The sequence below is a fragment of the Vombatus ursinus genome, unplaced genomic scaffold (genome assembly GCF_900497805.2).
Source record: "Vombatus ursinus unplaced genomic scaffold, bare-nosed wombat genome assembly UNPS02014818.1, whole genome shotgun sequence".
NCBI lineage: Eukaryota > Metazoa > Chordata > Mammalia > Diprotodontia > Vombatidae > Vombatus > Vombatus ursinus.
Window position 1 is genome coordinate 73,305,196 of NW_020954596.1, and position 18,480 is coordinate 73,323,675.

General features: G+C 36.1%; 1 protein-coding gene across 7 annotated transcripts in view; it reads right to left on the bottom strand.

The window, feature by feature from the left end:
- Window positions 1-18,480, bottom strand: part of CENPC (centromere protein C) — a 59,282-nt gene that overhangs the window by 28,293 nt on the left and 12,509 nt on the right. For all 7 annotated transcript variants that reach the window (XM_027836571.1, XM_027836567.1, XM_027836570.1 and 4 more), the window contains exons 8-10: window positions 11,661-12,532; window positions 7,048-7,248; window positions 1,506-1,809 (exon numbers count right to left, since the gene is read on the bottom strand). In XM_027836571.1, the coding sequence (XP_027692372.1) occupies window positions 1,506-1,809; window positions 7,048-7,248; window positions 11,661-12,532 (1,377 nt within the window). The remainder of the gene's footprint in view (window positions 1-1,505; window positions 1,810-7,047; window positions 7,249-11,660; window positions 12,533-18,480) is intronic.

Here is an 18,480-nt window from a genome sequence, read left to right on the forward strand (position 1 = left end):
GCTTAGCTAAGCTTAGGAATTAGAGACTCAACACCAGATTGGCAACAGAAGATATGACACATGTGCATATATATAAATATTCACATGCAAATATATATACATCTATGCATATACAGATACACAGACATACACACATACCAAATATATACACATTTTTTCTACTATAAAAAGTACTGCTATATTTTTATTATATGTATACACACATATGTACATATGCATATTACTTAGCCAATAAATATTTATTAAATGCCTACTATGTGCCATTTTGTTTTACCACAAAAAGTACTGTTATATTTTGAAATTATACATATATGTACACATATACATATACAAAACACCTTTCTGTCTTTGACTTTTGGGTGTTCTACCACAAAAAGTACTTCTATAATTTGATTTTATTTACACACACACACTCTCACTATTTTTTTTCCAGTGTTATTTTGATGTATTAATTTTTGGTGCATTCCTTTAGAATGTTAAAAAATAACACTGTCAGAAACTACCAAATCTTATGTAAAATCCTGCTTTAGTCTGACCTATAACTTGGTTAAAAAACAAAAAGGATCAACATCAAATAAAATAGTTATGAGTTTGGGTTGAAGTCCAATACATAAAATACACATAATGAACATCTACTGCTTTTAGTGAAAGTTGTGCTTGCAAGAAAATATAAGAAAATGTTCCACAAATATCCATAACTAAGTTACTGATATGTTATTCATGTTCTGATAATTTCATAACTGTGTCATATTAAGTGATGGAGACCTAATAAGAGTCAAGAGACAAGGATTCTAAAGCTTGACTGAGACAGCAACATGCTACATGAGCATAGATAATTCATATGTCTAAGCTTCAATGTTGGACTCTATTTCTAAGGTCACATATAATTTTTAAATAACTTATAAGCCAAATCATCAATTGCCCCAGGAGTCAGAGAACTTGGTACAAATCCCGCCTGACATTTATTTACCACTTATGGACCTTGGCATGTCACTTAACTGCCACAGGCCTCAGTTTCCTCATCTGTAAAAGAAAGGTACTTAACTAGATGAATTCCTGAGGGCCCTTCCAGCTCCAGAATCTAGATCTATGAACCTATGGTTTTATACAGAAAAAAATTTAATCTAAACAATATTTAAAGGAGTAATTCATTCTTTTATGTCTATACTACAGGTTTATAATTAATAGCATAGGCATCAGGATATCTAGGTCCTATCCCAGCTTTGCCCTTAACTTGCCAAAAGCAAGTTCTTTAACCTGTCTTGACCTTGGTTTCTAATCATAAAATAACGCCTGTCCTACCTATCACACAGTATTATCAAAACATCAAATGAAATACCTGATATGAACATGTTTTAAATTCCCAGAAATAAAATATCTGTAAGCTCTGAAGCTACCTTAAGGTTATATCAAATAAGTAACATGTACTTTTAGCTGAAAGAAAAAAAATGTTGAGATTGCCTCAGACCAATTACAAGAAACACTGTAAAAATAATGGATATTACCTAGAACAGGCAACATTTTTCTTTCTTGGAGTTTCTTTCAATGAACCTTCTTGTTCATCCAGTTTGGGAACTGTATGTGCCATATCACAATTTTCATCACTTGAATATGATAATTTCTTTCTTTTTTGTTTGTTTGGAATAGATGCTTCTTTTGGCTTGGCACAAATAGATGATTTCTGTTGTTTGGGTGAAATAGTTCCTTTCTCCAAAGTCTTGATAAGTATTTTTTTTGTTTCTTTAGATGGTTTGGGGTTTTTTTTATGGTTTACTGGTAACTCTAAAGCAGGACTATAAAAAAGATTGCCTAAAAAAATGTAAGGATAATCTGAAATTAACAAGGAGTTGTCAACACAAACACAAACGGTTTACATTTATGCAGCACTTTACATAATACTCTACATTGCAAATCAGTTCTTGAGGTAAGAATGGTTTAGAGCAGGGGTGGAGAAACTGCGGCCTCAAGGCCACATGTGGCCCTCTAGGTACTCAAGTGTGGCCCTTTGACTGAAACCAAACTTCACAGAACAAATCCCCTTAATAAACCTTAATAAAAAGATTTATTCTGTAAAACTTGGACTCAGTCAAAAGGCCACATCCAAGGACCTAGAAGGAGGCCACAGGTTCCCCACCCTTGGTTTAAAGGAAAGAGCAAGGAATAATGATTCTAAAGCCACTGGTGCAAGTTCCAGTTGTGCAGTTGGGCAAGTCACTATCTATGAACCTTAATTTCATCATTACCTATTATTGGAAATGTTATTACCCACCTCACATGATAGTTGTATGGCTCAAATGACCTAATAAATGTGAAAAGCACTCTGAAAAGAGCAAAATACTATCCAAATATGACATTCAATTCAAAATATTTCTTAAATACCTACTGGATGCAAAGAATGGTGATGACCTAGGCTTATTAGATCTATTATTATTCATAAAATAAAAAAGCCTCAAAAAAATTATGAAAAAAAATGGCTCTTCAATTTTTTGTCATTAAGAATCTTTAAAGCTGCAAAGTCTCAAGCAGGAAAAAAAAAAGAAAATTAAATACTCCAACTTCAGTACTATTACATTATAACTTCAGCATTGTTACTAAGTTCTTCAAGGTGCCCATTTACCAGAACATTTGTTCATCCAGCTGCCTTGGGGAAAACTTTTAGGAAATTTAGGGTATGAAAATGAACCTACAAAGGAAGCAGGGAGAGTACCAATCACAACAGAAAACAATAAGGATCCCCATCTCTATAGTCATATTATTCAGTTTCATTTTGTTTTTTTTGTTTGTTTGTTTTTTGTTTTTTTAGGCAATTGGGGTTAAGTGACTTGCCCAGGGTCACACAGCTAGCAAGTGTCAAGTGTTTGGTCTGAGGCCAGATTTGAACTCAGGTCCTCCAAACTCCGGGGCTGGTGCTCTATCCACTGCACCACCTAGCTGCCCCTGATATTATTCAGTTTCAAAGAAGAGTCACAAATGATAACTTGCTGATAATTCTGAATCAAATGTTAGATTCCTCTCTAGTTAAATTATGAAAACTACCTTACCTTCCCCCTCACTCTATCCCAGATAACTTGTGCATATGGCTATTACGGTAGACACCATATCTTCACATCACATAACATTTTTGTCTTAACTATTTAATTTAGATAATCAACACAAATAAAAATCTAACAAAACTAGGCAACTAATTAAAAACTTTTCAAGATAACGATGAATATTGTATTTTTTGTGTAATTACGTCCTATCTCCCCAACTAAACTGAAAACTATTTCAGCAACAAGAACTTACTCTTTTTTATATCCTACATACACCTAAGAGTACCTTCAAATAGCAGGCACTCAAAGCATATTTGTTCACTTCAGCAGCTATAAATTTGTTTTTATAGCAAGTAGAAAGGGCAGATGAAAATTTAAGCTCTTAAATCCTTGTAATGCACATAGATTTTACAGATTAGCTCTGGTAGACAGACTGCCTAAAGAATTATGGACAGAGGTTCACAATATTGTACAGGAAGCAGTAACAAAACATCCCAAAGAAAAAGAACAAGAAAGCAAAATGGCTGTCTGATGAGCCTTTACAAATAGCTAAGGAAAGCAAAGGGCAAAGGAGAAAGAAGAAGATATACCCAAATGAATGCAGAATTCCAGAGAATAACAAGGAAAGATAAGGGGGTTTTCTTAAGTAAACAGTGCAAAGAAATAGAGGAAAACAATAGAATGAATGGGAAAGACAAGAGATCTCTTGAGAAAAATTGGAGAGGCAAGGGAATGTTTTATGCAAAAATGAGCAAGGTAAAATGACCAAAATAGTAGAGATTTAACAGAAGTAGAAGAATTTAAGAAAAGGTGACAAGAATATACAGGACTACACAAGAAAGATCCTTACATCACTGATAACACTATGATGTGGTTACTGAGCCAGAGCCATACATCATGGAAAACGAAGTCAAGTGGGCCGTAGGAAGCACTGCTAACAACAGGGACTAATGGAAGTGATAGAATTCCAGCTGAACTATTTAAAATCCTAAAAGATGATGCTATGAAAGTGCTGCAACTCAATATGGCAACAAATTTGGAAAATTCAACAGCAGTCACTGGATTGGAAAAGGTCAGCTTACATCCCAATCCCAAAGAAGAGCAATGCCAAAGAATGTTCAAACTACTGAACAACTGCACTCACTTCACATGCCAGCCAGGTTATGATTCCGCAAGCTAGCCTTTATCAATATGTGGAACAAGAATTAACAAAAGTGCAGTCAGATTTCAAAAAGGTAGAGGAACTAAAGACCAAATTGCCAACATTTGTTGGGTTATGGAAAAAGCAAGGGAGTTCCAGAAAAACATCTACTTCTGCTTCATTGACTACACTAAAGCCTTTGACTGTGTAGAACACAACAAAATGTGGCAAGTCCTCAAAAATATGGGAGTACCAAATTATCTTACTGGTCTCCTGAGGAAAACTGTATTCTCCTCAAGAAGAAACAGAACCGAAAATTGAAAACAACTGATTAGTTCAAGATTAGGAAAGGAGTACAATAAAGCTGTATGTGGTTACCTTATTTATTTAACTTATATGCAGAGTATATCACATGAAATGCCAGGCTGGATAAATCAAAAGTCAGAATTAAGATTGCTAGGAGAAATATCCACAATCTTAGATACACAGGCAATACCACTCTGGTGGCAGAGAATGAAGAAGAATTAAGAAGCCTCTTGGTGAGGGTAAAAGGAGGAGAGAGCAAAAGGTGGCTTGAAGATTTAACATTAAAAAAACTAAGATCATAGCATCTGTTCCATCACTTCCTGGAAAATAAAGGGAGAAGAAATGGAAGCATTCTAAGATTTTCTATTCTTGGTTTCAAAGATCACTGCAGACGATAACTGCAGCTATGAAATTAAAAGATACTTGCTCCTTGGAAAAAAAAGTTATGGCAAATCTGGTGAGAATGCTAAAAAGCAGACACATCACCTTGCCAACAGAGATCCACATGGTCAAAGCTACAGTTTTACCAGTAGTAATATATCTGTGAGGGTTGGTCTATAAGGAAAACTGAGAGCCGTAGAATTGAAGCTTTTGAATTATGGTGCTAGGGAAGACTTTTGAGAGTCCCTTGGACAGTAAAGAGATCAAATCAGTCAATACTTAAGGAAACTAGACTATTCATTCAAAGGACAAATAGTGAATGAAGCTGAAGCTTAAATACATTGGCCATATAATAAGACAGAAGTCATCAGAAAAAACTCTGATGCCAGGAAAAATTGAAGGCAAAAGGAGGGGATGGCAGAAGATGAGATGGATAGTTCACGGAAGCAATGAACATGAGCTTAGACAGACTCCAGGAGATAGTGGAGGACAGAAAGGTGTGAAATTGAAAACCGAGACCCTACTTTATTTTGTATTACTTATTGACAACTGTATCTAATCACTAGAATCAATACTTCTGGATCAGATTTAGATTTGATTGTATAGGCCTTAGTAGTAGAGTTTATAAGAGTTTAACTTCCCTACCCTTATGGGCTACAGCCTGGACTCAATTTATCTCACCTCAGAAGGAAGGAGTGGGGGAAATAGAAGATGAGCTGACCTAGTCATAAGATGTTTTGCCTAGGACCAGACCACTCTGGTGTAGGAGGGTGCCTGACACAGGACTGTCCCAGAGGATGTTAGTCAATTTTGTGTTTTCCCCATTGCCATGTGTCCTTGAGATCTCCTCTTGTGAGTCAGGCCAAATTTAAGCCTGCCCTTTACCTCTGCTACAGACCAATTACAGCCTTAGTTTAGTTTTCATTACAGAATTAGTTTTGGTACCTCATACAACCTGTTAGCTTTTCACTGTATAAAAAAGAACTGTTCTTGCTATCAATGGCATCCTGGGCTATTAGAGAAGCCATGGATCCCATTTACTGGCAATTGCTAGCCTTCCTAATAACTTGATCATGCTCAGAGTTTTGTGCCTCAGTTTCTCTTTATTGCAAATTCTTTTTGCAACAAGGGCCTGGCATGCTATGGTCCATTGGGTCACAAGGAGTCAGACACAACTGAACAACAAAAGTGTGCCAGACACTGAGCTAAGCACTGGGGATACGAAGAATGGTAAAAGACAGTTCCAGCTCTTGAAGAGTTCACAATGTAATGGGGGAGACAATATGCAAATAACTAAATATGAGCAAGTTACATACAACATAAATTAGCAATGATCAACAGAGGGAAGGCACTAGAATTAAGAGGGATCAGGAAAGACTCCCTGTAGAAGGTGAGATTTTAGTTGGGATTTCATAGAGGGAAGGGAAGCCAGGAGGTGTAGATGAGGGGAGAGCATTCCAGGCATGGAGGCAGTCAGTGGAAAAAAAGGTCCAAAGTTAACAGATGCAGTGTCTTTTTCAAGGGACAGTAAGGAGGTTATTGTCACTGAACTGAAGAACACATTTGGGGAGGAAAAGAAAGGGCAGTAAGGTAAGTAGTTAGAAGACTGGAACTATGTGTGACCCTGGACAAGTCACTGAACCCCAACTGCCTTTAAAAAAAAAAAAAGAAGAAGACTGGAACCAAAGGGAAATGGGAAGGAGGGTGGGGCAGGGCAGAGTAGGTTATAAAGAACTTTGAAGGCTAGAGGATTTTATATCCAATCCTAGAGATCATATGGACAGATGGGAGTCCTCTAGTACAAAGGCAAGAGGTAGGGAGGAGAGGAAAACAGTGAGTCAGGTATAATTTACTGGAGAAAAAAAAGGGGGGACGAATAATTTTGTGGTCAGTAGACAACAGTCACTGTAACTTATATAGAATGAAAAATTGTGATAAAATTTCAGAGGAGAAGCTGCTAAGTAATGTTAAGTACAGGAGTAGCAGAAAGTATTATATCTCCCCCTCCAAAGTTAGCATGTCAGACAGTATGAGAAACTATATAGCATGAGCTGGAGAAGATGGCCAGGGATGCTGGGTCATATGCTGGAAATCAGGTCTGAAGAAGTACAAGTAGATGAAAGGAGCATGAAAGGAAGAAAGCCAGAATAGAAGAAATTTTATTCATTATGAAATAAGAATACTTACCCTCTTCTGCTGTCACTACCCACCAATTAGATGGACGCTTAGAAATTCTCTGACTTCTAGTAATAGTGAACTTTGGAGATTGGTTTTGTTTCAGTATAATTTCTCTCTTCTTAGACATTTGTTGGTTTTTAGATGCTGTCTTATTTAAATGTCCTTTTTTCTGAATTTGCTGAGCAGTACCATTGTTGTTTTTTCCTTTTCCTGAAATTAAGAAGCATGAAAAAAATAATTCACATTTTATTGAACAGGGGATTTTTCAGAAAGTAGGAAAAAGACATAAGACAACTCAGGACATACAAAACAAACTGAAAATTTTTTTAAATACAACCCTTAAGTTTTGATTTTGTCTTCATAAAAAAGAATTAAATTCTCTGTAAAATTACCAGTTACCAAAATTTAGTGGCAAATTTTCATGTTTCATAATTACCAAAAAAATAATTTTGATAATCAATATTTACTTCCATGCTATAAAAAATATTCTTAGGAACAAATAAGAAATAGGAGATTTTTTTCCTATTATTACACTCTAAGTAAATTAGCAGAGAATTTTTTTAGAAGCAGAGCTTTGTCCAGCTTTACTCTATGTAGGTGAGATGTGAAGTGATTTTTCCAATTTGCATTTATGTTTCTACGTGTATGTACAGTGTTTAGCAGTGTTTTGCACATGAGTACTTGATAAATGTTTTTTCATTCATCCCATAAAGAGAGGCTCACTTGTAGACTGAGAAAAGAAAAATTAGTAGAGGCAGCTAGGTGGCGCAGTGAATAGAGCACCGACCCTGGATTCAGGAGGACCTGAGTTCAAAACCAGCCTCAGACTCATAACACGTACTAGGTGTGTGACCGTGGGCAAGTCACTTAACCCCAAAACCAATTAAAAAAAAAAAAAAAAAAAAAAAGAGGGAGAGAGAGAAATTAGAGAATAATGACACAATTTAAATAGAGGAAAGGAAAACAATGATTGGCATAAGTTGACAAGTTAAAAAGGCTTAATATCAACTAATACAAAAAAAAATTGATCCACCAGTGATGCAAAGGATAATTAAGAAAATAGCAGAGGACTTTATGGGAAGTGATATATACAAAACCATCCAGTAAAAGAAAAAGATAATTTTCAGTTGTATCATTTTAGCTGATAAAAAACAAGATAGGAAAAAGCAGCAAAGATCATTCTACTTTAAAGTGCGCCTATAACCTAGAATTTGTGTATAATGAAACAACAAGACAGAGATGGGCATATAAAGAGTTAGTATGGCCAGACAAAAGGAAGAACTTCACTACCAAAATTTTTTAAAGTATTTAATGAGGGGGCAGCTAGGTGGTGCAGTGGACAGAGCACCAGCCCTGGATTCAGGAGGACCTGAGTTGAAATCTGGCCTCAGACACTTGACACTTACTAGCTGTGTGACCCTGGGCAAGTCACTTAACCCCATTGCCTAGCCAAAAAAAAAAAACCAACACAAAAACAAAAAACAAAAAAACAAAATAAAGTATTTAATGAGCACATAATATGTGGTTAACATTATATATGCTAGACCATTCAGGATACGAAAAAATTTTTAAAGCAAACCCTGCCCATGAGAATCTTATGTTATATACATGAAACAAGTAAAAAGATTCACATATCAAAATTACGCAATGATATGACAAAATGTTAAGAAATGTAACATACATAGTATATTCTTAAAATGTTTTGCTAGATTAAACCGCATGCTATGAATACAAAAGTTAAGAGTTAGTTTAGAGATCAATAAAGAAAAGATATATAACACAGTCACCACCTTAATGAAAGAGTTGGAACTTGTCTAAAAGGGAAATGTAAAACTAGGATGGCACCTGGATTTGGGTGATTAGAGAGTCATAAGCACAGAAGTGATAACTAATACCAGGAAATATGGCAATGCCTCCAAAGGACCGAATGTAGAAAGGCCACAAAAATAATGTGTTTTGTTTACTGGATAAATCACCCAGTTTGAGGTAGCAAAAGAACAAAAGAAACAAGAAAGTTGTAGTCAGAGAGGAAGGAAGACAACCAATCAAAATGTCTCATACTGAGGAACTACTTGACTAGATTCCCATAGAAACAGAAACCAATTATTTCATCACGCTAACAAAATATTAGAATAGATTAAAGACAGTGTCTTAATTTAGAGGGGAAAAAAAAGGAAAAAACAATCATCTGCCTTGGGTTCATCTACCTGAAAGTTGAGAAGTTGGGAGGGAGAGGATTTTGTATGATTTCAAGATCTCTATCGACTCCTTTAGTTTTTTTCTATGATTCTTTGTCATGAAGTTGTAGAACTTCATAAAATTTTGAATACAGAACAAAGAATTAATTCAAACTGTCCAGAAAAATAATAAGTACTTCCCCCCTTAATGATATTAAAACTAGGCTGAAAGTATGTCTTTCACACAATTATCTTGAGGTAGGTAGCCACAACAGATAATTGATATGGGTCTACTAGCAAGAAGAGCAAGCAAAAAGCCACACAGTTGAGAAACTCAAAGATGAAGAACTCTTACAGAAAAATTACTGAAGGAATAAAGCAAGGGTAAGTTAATTATGATAGGGCTGCCACTTCGTAGTAAGTGGATCCATTAAAGATACTATCTGTAGTATTAGATAGGGACTACTTCATTTTTTCTTTTGCCTTCTCTCATCTTTCTCTCCAATTCCTTACTTTTTCTATTCCCCAATTACCTTTATTCATTGCTTAGCCTTCTTCCCTATGCCTTAGACTAGTACTGTGGAACCCAGATTCTCCTTCAGCATATTAAAGCTGTACAAAAGCATTAAAGGATTAAAAAAAACAATAAAAATTATGACTGAAATAAACTAAGAAAATATTAATCAAATGTGCAGAACAGTTTTTAAAAACATAAAAAGGAGACAGCCTAGAAAATGGAAATACTAGGGAAAGTTAGGTGGTGCAGTGGATAGAGCACCAGCCCTGAAGTCAGGAGTACCTGAGTTCAAATCCAGCCTCAGACCAAACACTTGACACTTACTAGCTGTGTGACCCTGGGCAAGTCACTTAATCCCAACTGCCAAAAAAATAAATAAATAAATAAATGCAAATACTGGATTTCAAGTGAAAAGATGTAGTTTCAAATCTTGGATTCAGATAGTTAGTCAAACTTAATGTATGACCATTAGACTGTGAGTTTCTTAAGAGCAGGGACTGTCTTTTGCCTCTTTTCATGTCCCTAGAACTTAGCACATATAGAAGGTGCTTAATAAATCTTTACTGACTATGAAAAAAAACTGATGCCTCCACAGACCCATTCAAACAATAATGCAGAAAGCAATGTTATCTATAATGCAAAAGAAAGCCAACAATGTTACTTCAGGGACCAATTACAATTACAGATGGTTTAAGGACAAGGTGACAGAATCAGATCTAAGACAGAGATCAATAAAAAGAATAGCATAGGCACAAGTGACATTTACATAGCCAGAAATATGAAGGAGGGCTGAACTAGGATTGAAACAACAGCTAAGAATCACAACTGTTTGTCTTAGGGCCTTGGCAAGAACATGATAAACGTGGATCAAATGGAGCTGACATCGATAAAAGTAGGGATGATACAGAAGGAAGGCCTAAAACTATTAACAGACATGACAAATTAGTGAACTAATTAACCATTCAAATTACTAGACCAGGAGTAGAAGTAACAAAAGGCAAATGAGAATTTCAGTGCCAATGTACAGAAAGGCAAAGTGAATTTTCCAGTCACCTGAAAGATCATTATATTACAAAAACTGGCCATCAAGATCAAATTTGTAATTTTATGGATGAGAAAACTGAAGTGAAGATGTTAAGTAACCTGCCCAAGATCACATAACAAGTGACAGAGGCAAAATAATTGTGCTTCTGTCAATGCCAAATCAATCAAACAAGAAACAAAAGGAAATATCTATTTGCAAGGCACTGAGCTAGATAGTACAGAAACAAAAACAAAAAAAAGAAAGTTCCTGCCCTCAAGAAGTTTACATACTATTAGTGAAGAAAACACAGATACAAATAAGCACATACAAAACACACATAAAATAAATATATGATGGGGAGAGGATGATGACACTAAAACTAGCAGCTGGGGGAGGGGGTAGCACAAGAAAGCCTTCATGTACAACAATAACAATAGCTAAGTTTTGAAAATAACTTGAGGTTCTAATAGATGAAGTCAATGAGGAAATGCATCCCAGAAAAGATGTAAAACCAGTACAAAGGCAAGTTTATGGGAGATAAGAATGTCCTATGGGAACAACAGCAAGAAGGCTAGCTCAGCCGTATTATAGAATGCATAAAGAAGAATGTATTATAAAGCTCAAAAGGTAAGCTAGAAAACTTTCAACCGAAATAGCCATCAGGAGGTTGAGGGAGGTTAAGTGACTTTTAGCCACCATCCAATAAGTATTAAGTGGCAGAACTAGGATTTTAACACAAGCCCTCGGACTCCCAATTTATTGCCTTTCCGCTATACTATGATGCCTCTCATTCATACTGAGAAGGCTTTACTGATTGCTTACAGTTCTCCAATTCAGTTCCTGTTGGGCAAAGTGTGACTATACTTTCATCTTTGTATTTTCCTTACCATGTGCAAACACTTACCAGCAGCAGACAGTGTTTGTTCTGCAGAGTGGCAAGATTCTGCTCTTTCTTCCCGTTTTTCCAAACTTCTGTGAGACTTCCTTTGTAGCTCGTCTTGATTTGTTTGTGACACATTAAATCTTCTCTTCTTGGTCTGCTCTATGCCATGCTGCTTCACACCTACTTTGCACTTGTATTCTCTATTCTGGCGTTTCCTGAACTTTCTTCTTTCTGTAGTTTGTGATTTCTCCACTGAGTTAGTTTTGGATTTAGTAGTTCTTAAGGCAGTATCTACTTCTGCAATATTTTGCTCACTGTGGAAACTATCTTGGTTTTCTTCAGCAAAATTAACTAGACCTTCATCAGACTGTCTATTATCTATTTGGGTCTCACATTTTTCATTCTGGCGTTGCACAACAGCCTTTTTATTTTCCAAAAATTGTTCTGATTCCTCAGAATATATTTTATGTCTTGTGGATTCAGAAGCATTTTCCACTTCACCAGATAAACTGTCTGATTTTTTTCTTTTAGAGGACTGTGATTTCTCCACTGTTCGAGCTTTATGTTTTACAGATTTTGAGGTCTTCTCTCCACTAATAACATCTGAAATTCCATTCTCTGCATTAGGGTGTTTATCACTTGCTGAGCTGCATTTTTCTCCTTTCTGTTGCTCTGCCCTTGACTTTTTTCTTTCTGGGTCCTGGGAGTTCTCCACTGGAGCTGTCTTGCTCTGTTTCACAGGCTTGTTGTTCTTGTTAGGTATTAAAATCCAGTTTTGAGAGAAAGAGCAATCTGATTCATCAATTATAAATTCATCATTTGATGATTCTAAGTCATTTGAAAGGGGAGAAGGAGAATGGATCTGTGGCGATGACACATGCCTAAGGACAGAACTAACAGGGAATACTGTGTCATATTAAAAAAGTTTAATACTGTGTCATATTAAAAAAGTGTAAAGACAAAAAAAAAACAACATTAAACTGTATCAGAAAGATAATATATTCAGAACACAAAATTCACCCATCCTTTTGGAATCAGAACAAAGGTCACCTCTCACATGATGCCTTCCTGATCCTCCCCATCACCACAACCTCCCTAGTCAAAGGTATTCTTCTCCAGGTCTCAGAAAGCATTTTTAACATCTCTTATGCTCTTATATACTATTCTGAAACATAATTAATAATAACAAGTGAGGGGGTACTCTGTAAAGGCTTGTAAAGGAGGTGGCACTTAAGTTGAGCTTTGAAGAGAGACAGGAATTCCAAGAAGGAAGAGTGAAGAGTGAAGGCATTCCAGACATAGAACAGCCTGTACAAAGGCATGGAAGGGAGTAATAATGTAGCACATAGTACAAGCAAGTAGGGCAGTTTAGCTGAAATAGAGTATATGAGGTAGAATGAAGTGAAACTGATTTGGAAAAATGGGCTAGAGGCAAATTATACAGGTTTTTAAATGTGCGTGTTTTATCCTAAAGGCAACAGGGAACCCATTGAAGGTTCTTTAACAGAGAAATGGCACGGTCACACCTGTACTTTAAAAATAACAATTAGTGGCTGTATGGAATATGGGAACAAAAAAGAAACTAGAGGCAAGGGTTACTATACCTTTATTTTTTAAGCATTCCTCTCCCTCCACCCAACCCATAATGGAAGGAATGATGTTAATTATACTCAAATATTCAGACATTTGGGAGCCCTCTGCCAAAAGAAGAGGTGCTAATAATTTCTTGCTGTGTTTTAATGATAGTTTCATCCTCCGAAAGGTGGAACTACCAAACAAGAGGAAATTCTACTATAGATCTGATTCTTATCAACAAGAAAAAATTGGTTTGCTAGAATTAAAATGATGGAAACCTTGAATGGAAGTAACCACTCCATCTTAATAGATATGACAGGAAAACTGGACACAATTTGATATGAACTCTAGATTTTAAGAATACAAATTTCAAAGGGTTAAAAGAAAGATGAGATTCGATGACCCAAAATTCAATAATGGAAGTTCTTAAGAACAAAATGAAGAATTTCCAAAGTGGTAAGAAGGAAATAATTCCAAATGAGAAGAGGCATAGTCCAAGTGAAAGGAAAACTATCTTTAGAGTCAGGAGACCTGGGTTCATATCCTGCCTCAGAAACTTATTAGCTGCTTCATCTGCACGAATTCATTTAACACCCCAGGAACTCAACTGTCTCGTCTATAAAATGACGTTGTTTCACTAAATCGCTGTACTGAGGCAAAAAAGTCCTAAGACCTTAGGCCTGGAATAGTCAGTTTTATTGAGGATATGGGGCTTGTGCTGTGCTCAACCGTGATTAGGATGGCATGGGATAGAATGAATATGATTATAATAGGTGGAATGAAGAAAGGGCACCAGTAGTCAGAGAAGATGGCAGAAAGAAAAAAAATGGCATGTTTATTATGATGTTTATATGTAAGATAGGTAGGCAAATAGGAAGAAAAAGTCTAACTGCTTTTTGAATTCAAACCAGAAGGCTCAGAGGAACTACATTGGCAAATATGATTACTAAGCCACTGCCAGGGATCACTAAAAGACTATGTAGAATTACACAAACACTAAAGGCTTACAAAAAGAAAAATACTGTCCCAATTTCCAAAAAACACAAGAGAATGGAATTCTCCAACTTTAGGCCAGTAAATTTAATTTTTAATCCTAGCAAAAATCTAGAATATGTTGCTAAAGGGTTAGTGAATATCTACAAAAGGAAGCAGTGATTACAAAGAGTCAACATGGCTTTATCAAGAACATACCAGATTAAGTTATTTCTATTTCTGTCTGTATTAAACTGGTAAATCAAAGGAATAGTAGCTAGATTTTATCACAGTATTATTGCTAAAGTTTCTTGTGGACAAGATGGAAAGATATGGGCTAGACAATAAGTATAACTGGGTGGATTCAGAACTGCTGACCCAAAGAGTAGTCATTAATGTTTCAAAGTCAACTTCGAAAGAGGTCACTAGTGTAGTATCCTAGTGATGTTTGGGCCTTAGCACTTTAATGTTATGTTATGTGATGACATGTTAAATGTAATGTTAAATCAAATTAAATTCATTTTAGTACCTTACTGCATACTATTTTATATTGTTTTTCATGTGTTTCAAGTCATGTCTGCCCAACATGATTATTAACTACTGAGAAAGTGTGGGAATACTGACCATGTCATTCATCTTTTGTAGTCTCCACAAGATCTAAAACAGTGGTTAAAAAAAATAGTAGGTGCTCAAAAATATTCGCTGAATTAAATACAGGAATTTTGTTCTTAAGCAAGTAGAAAGTTTCTACTGAAATGTTTGTGTTATTAATTTGCAGTATAAACTGATTTTTCCTATATAAAATGTAAAAAGCCTATTTGAAGTTTATTTCACAGATCAAAATAAAAGGAATTTTTTTCCCAATTCATAGCTTTAAGTAACCAAAATAACCATCTGTAGAATTAGATATTAAGCACCAAAGTACTTAATTCTGATAAGCAGACATATGCTTCTTTATGGAATAATTATATAACTGTGATCTATTTAAATGGAGAAATCTCACATCTGTGCTGACTAGATATATTATAAATTCATATTATACAACATCAACCAGGCCCTTTTAAGTCCCCCTTAATTGACCTCCTGTCTGACCTTTGCTTCCACCACCCCTCAAGTTTCCCAAATCTCCCCCATGTCCTCTTCCTTATCTTACTTGAGGACTTCACTTCTTACTTTACTGAGAAAATTGTGTCCATTCAAGTTTCTGCCAATCACTTGCATCTCCTTTCCTTTAGTAAAACAAGATAGACTTTCTCTTTGCCAAGGTCAACCTCTCTTCATATGTCTTTATTCCCACCCTATCTTGAGCAAATTGCAACTTCAATCCCCTCTACTCTCCAATCTTCAACTTCTCCTTCCCTACTACCTTAATACATATGCAGGTCTCTCCCTTTCTTAAAAAACCTTCATACATCCTACTATCACATCAAGCCATCATACTATCTCTCTACTACTTTCTCAGCCAAACTACTTTTTAAAAAAGTCTTCTACACAAGTAGTTTCTACTTCTCTCCCTCACTTCTCAACACTTTGCAACTGGACTTCTGACCTCATCACTTCATGAAATTGCTCTCTCCCAAGGTAACAATGATCTTTTAATTGCTAAATCTAATGGTCTTTTCTCAGTCTTTATCCAACTTGACCTATATGCAGCATTTGACACTGCTGACCAAGCTCTCTACCAAGATACTCTCATATCTTTTGGTTTTTGTCCCACTAATCTCTACTGGTTCTTCTCTAGCTTTCTGATTGCCCCTTCTCCTTTGCAGGCTCATCATCCAAATCATACCTCCTAACTGTGGGCATTCCCCAAGGTTCTGTGCCAGGACTTCTCTTTTCTCTCAATAACCTCATAAACTCTCATATTTAACACTCACTTCCACGTTTATCAATCAGAGATTGCTATATCTAACCCCAGTCAGTCTCTCTGAGCTGCAGTGCTGCAGCATGAGTTGACTAGGGGACATTTCAAAGTGGATGAGCCAGAGATAATTCAGACTCAACATGTAGCTGAATCCTATGTAATGGGAAACCACTAATGGCCCCCAAAGAACAGATACTCAAATATACCTCTCTTCTCAGCAGAAAGGCAGATGATTAGTAATCAGAAAAATACAAATGAAAGCAACTCTGAAGTTCCACCTCACACTCAACAGATTAGCAAAGTTGGCAAAAAAAAAAATGACAAATGTTGAAGGTTGTGAAAAAAATAGGCACATTAATGTACTGTTGAGTGAGATGCAAATTGGTCCAGTCATTCTGGAAAGCAATTTAGATGTGCGCCCCAAAAGTTATTGAACTGTGTAAACTCTCTGACCCAGTCATGATACCACTACCCCAAAAACTATGTTCCCAGAAGACAAATGGAATAATAATGATGATGATGACAATTAGGATTTTACATGGCAATATGCATATTTACATAAGAATATGCAGATATAAATAGAGGTATATACCTGTTGTGAAAGCTCCTTGCAAGCTGGGTTTCATTCCCTGTATGCCTAAGTGATAACTAGGATTTTATATAGCAATTTGTATGGTATCTCATTTTAGCCTCATAACAACCCTAAGAAGTAGGTGCTATAATTAACCCCACTTACAGATGAAGAAATTGATTCTGAAAAAATTAAGTGACTTGCCCAGAATCACATTAATAACTACCTGAGGTATGATTTAAATTTTGAATCCAGGTTTTCCTGATTATGTTATCTATCCATTGTTACATAGTAAAAGCACTCATACAAAATATTTAGAGCAATTTTTTTGTAGTAGAAAAGAAATAGAAATTATGATGGTCATCAATTGGGGAATGGCTGGACAAATTATGGTATATGAATGTAACACTACTATGCCACAAGAAATGAAGAAAAGGAGTGTTTCAGAGAAAACTGGAGGGACTTACACGAACTGATGCAGAATGAAATGAGCACAAGCAAGAGAACAATTTATGCAACAATAACACTATAACAACAAACATCTTTTAAAGACTCAATAACTTTGGATCAATGTAATAATCAACCACAATCCCAGAAACTGTGAAAAATGCTACACACCTCCTAACAAAAAAACAATGCACCCAGTTGCAGATAAAGATACTCAATTTTGGATATGGGCAGTGTGGAAATTTGTTTGGCTTTACAATGAATATTGATTACAGAAGTTTTGTTTCTTTTCCCTGTCCTTCCATGAGGGCAAGGAGGGAAAGAAAGTAAAAGTTTAAGTAAACAAAAAATTTTTCATTTTTAAAATAAAACGAGCAAAAGGCTTTTATGAGAAAGGCCTAGGGGCACTGAAAATTCATAAAATGGGCACTCAGAGTGACCAGTAGAGCCAGTAACTAGTCTGGGCCATCCTAAGCCCAAAAGCTCTGAGACACATAGCACTCTGTCCTCAGGTGTCATAGAGGATCCTGAAGACTCAGCAGGGACTAAAAACTACCAGCATTCAGCAATGAGAGTAAAGGTCAGCTCCAGTACCCAGATGACCCAGAGTGAGATCAAGCAGAGCTTATCATCCCATACAAAAGAAAAATGAAACGGGAAGAGCGAAGAGTCTGGCCCTGATGTAATATCCCAATACATCCCAAGGAACAAGGAAATAGAGACAACAGTATGAGCAAGTCAAAAAATTCACAGAGCAAAACAGTTTAACTGGAAAAGATTTAGTGTTAAGGTATAAAGGAAAATAAAAGTTGGACAGGTAGCATCAGGAAAGGTCATAAAAAGTTTCAGTTTCAGATTGAAGGTTGAATGCTATATTATATACAACTGAAAGCCAGAGGGTTTTTTTTTTTTTTTTTTTACAGAAAAGTATCACGATGGAACTGAAAGATTAGCTGATAAGAGGGGAATTTCATGCCTGTGCTAGGAAAATGCACTTTGTTTTATCTCCACATCTCACCTTCAGCCTCTGATGTCTAATGAGTAGTCAGAAAGATACTTCTCCTCCATCTGTAATTTAAGAGATTTTTAAAAGATATCCCTCATCTCTGCCTTTATGGTATGCTACCAATCCTCAAGGTTCAACTCAAATGCCACCACTCCCACAAAACCTTCAATGATCTTTTTTTTTTTTTCAGGCAATTGGGGTTAAGTGACTTGCCCAGGGTCACACAGCTAATAAGTGTGAAGTATTTGGTCCGAGGCCAGGATTTGATCTCAGGTCCTCCTGACTTCAAGGCTGGTGCTCTATGCACTGTGCCACCTAGCTGTCCCTGTCAGCTGACATTTCTTTTTATTTTTTTTGGCTAAGCAATGGGGTTAAGTAACTTGCCCAGGATCACACAGCTAATGTG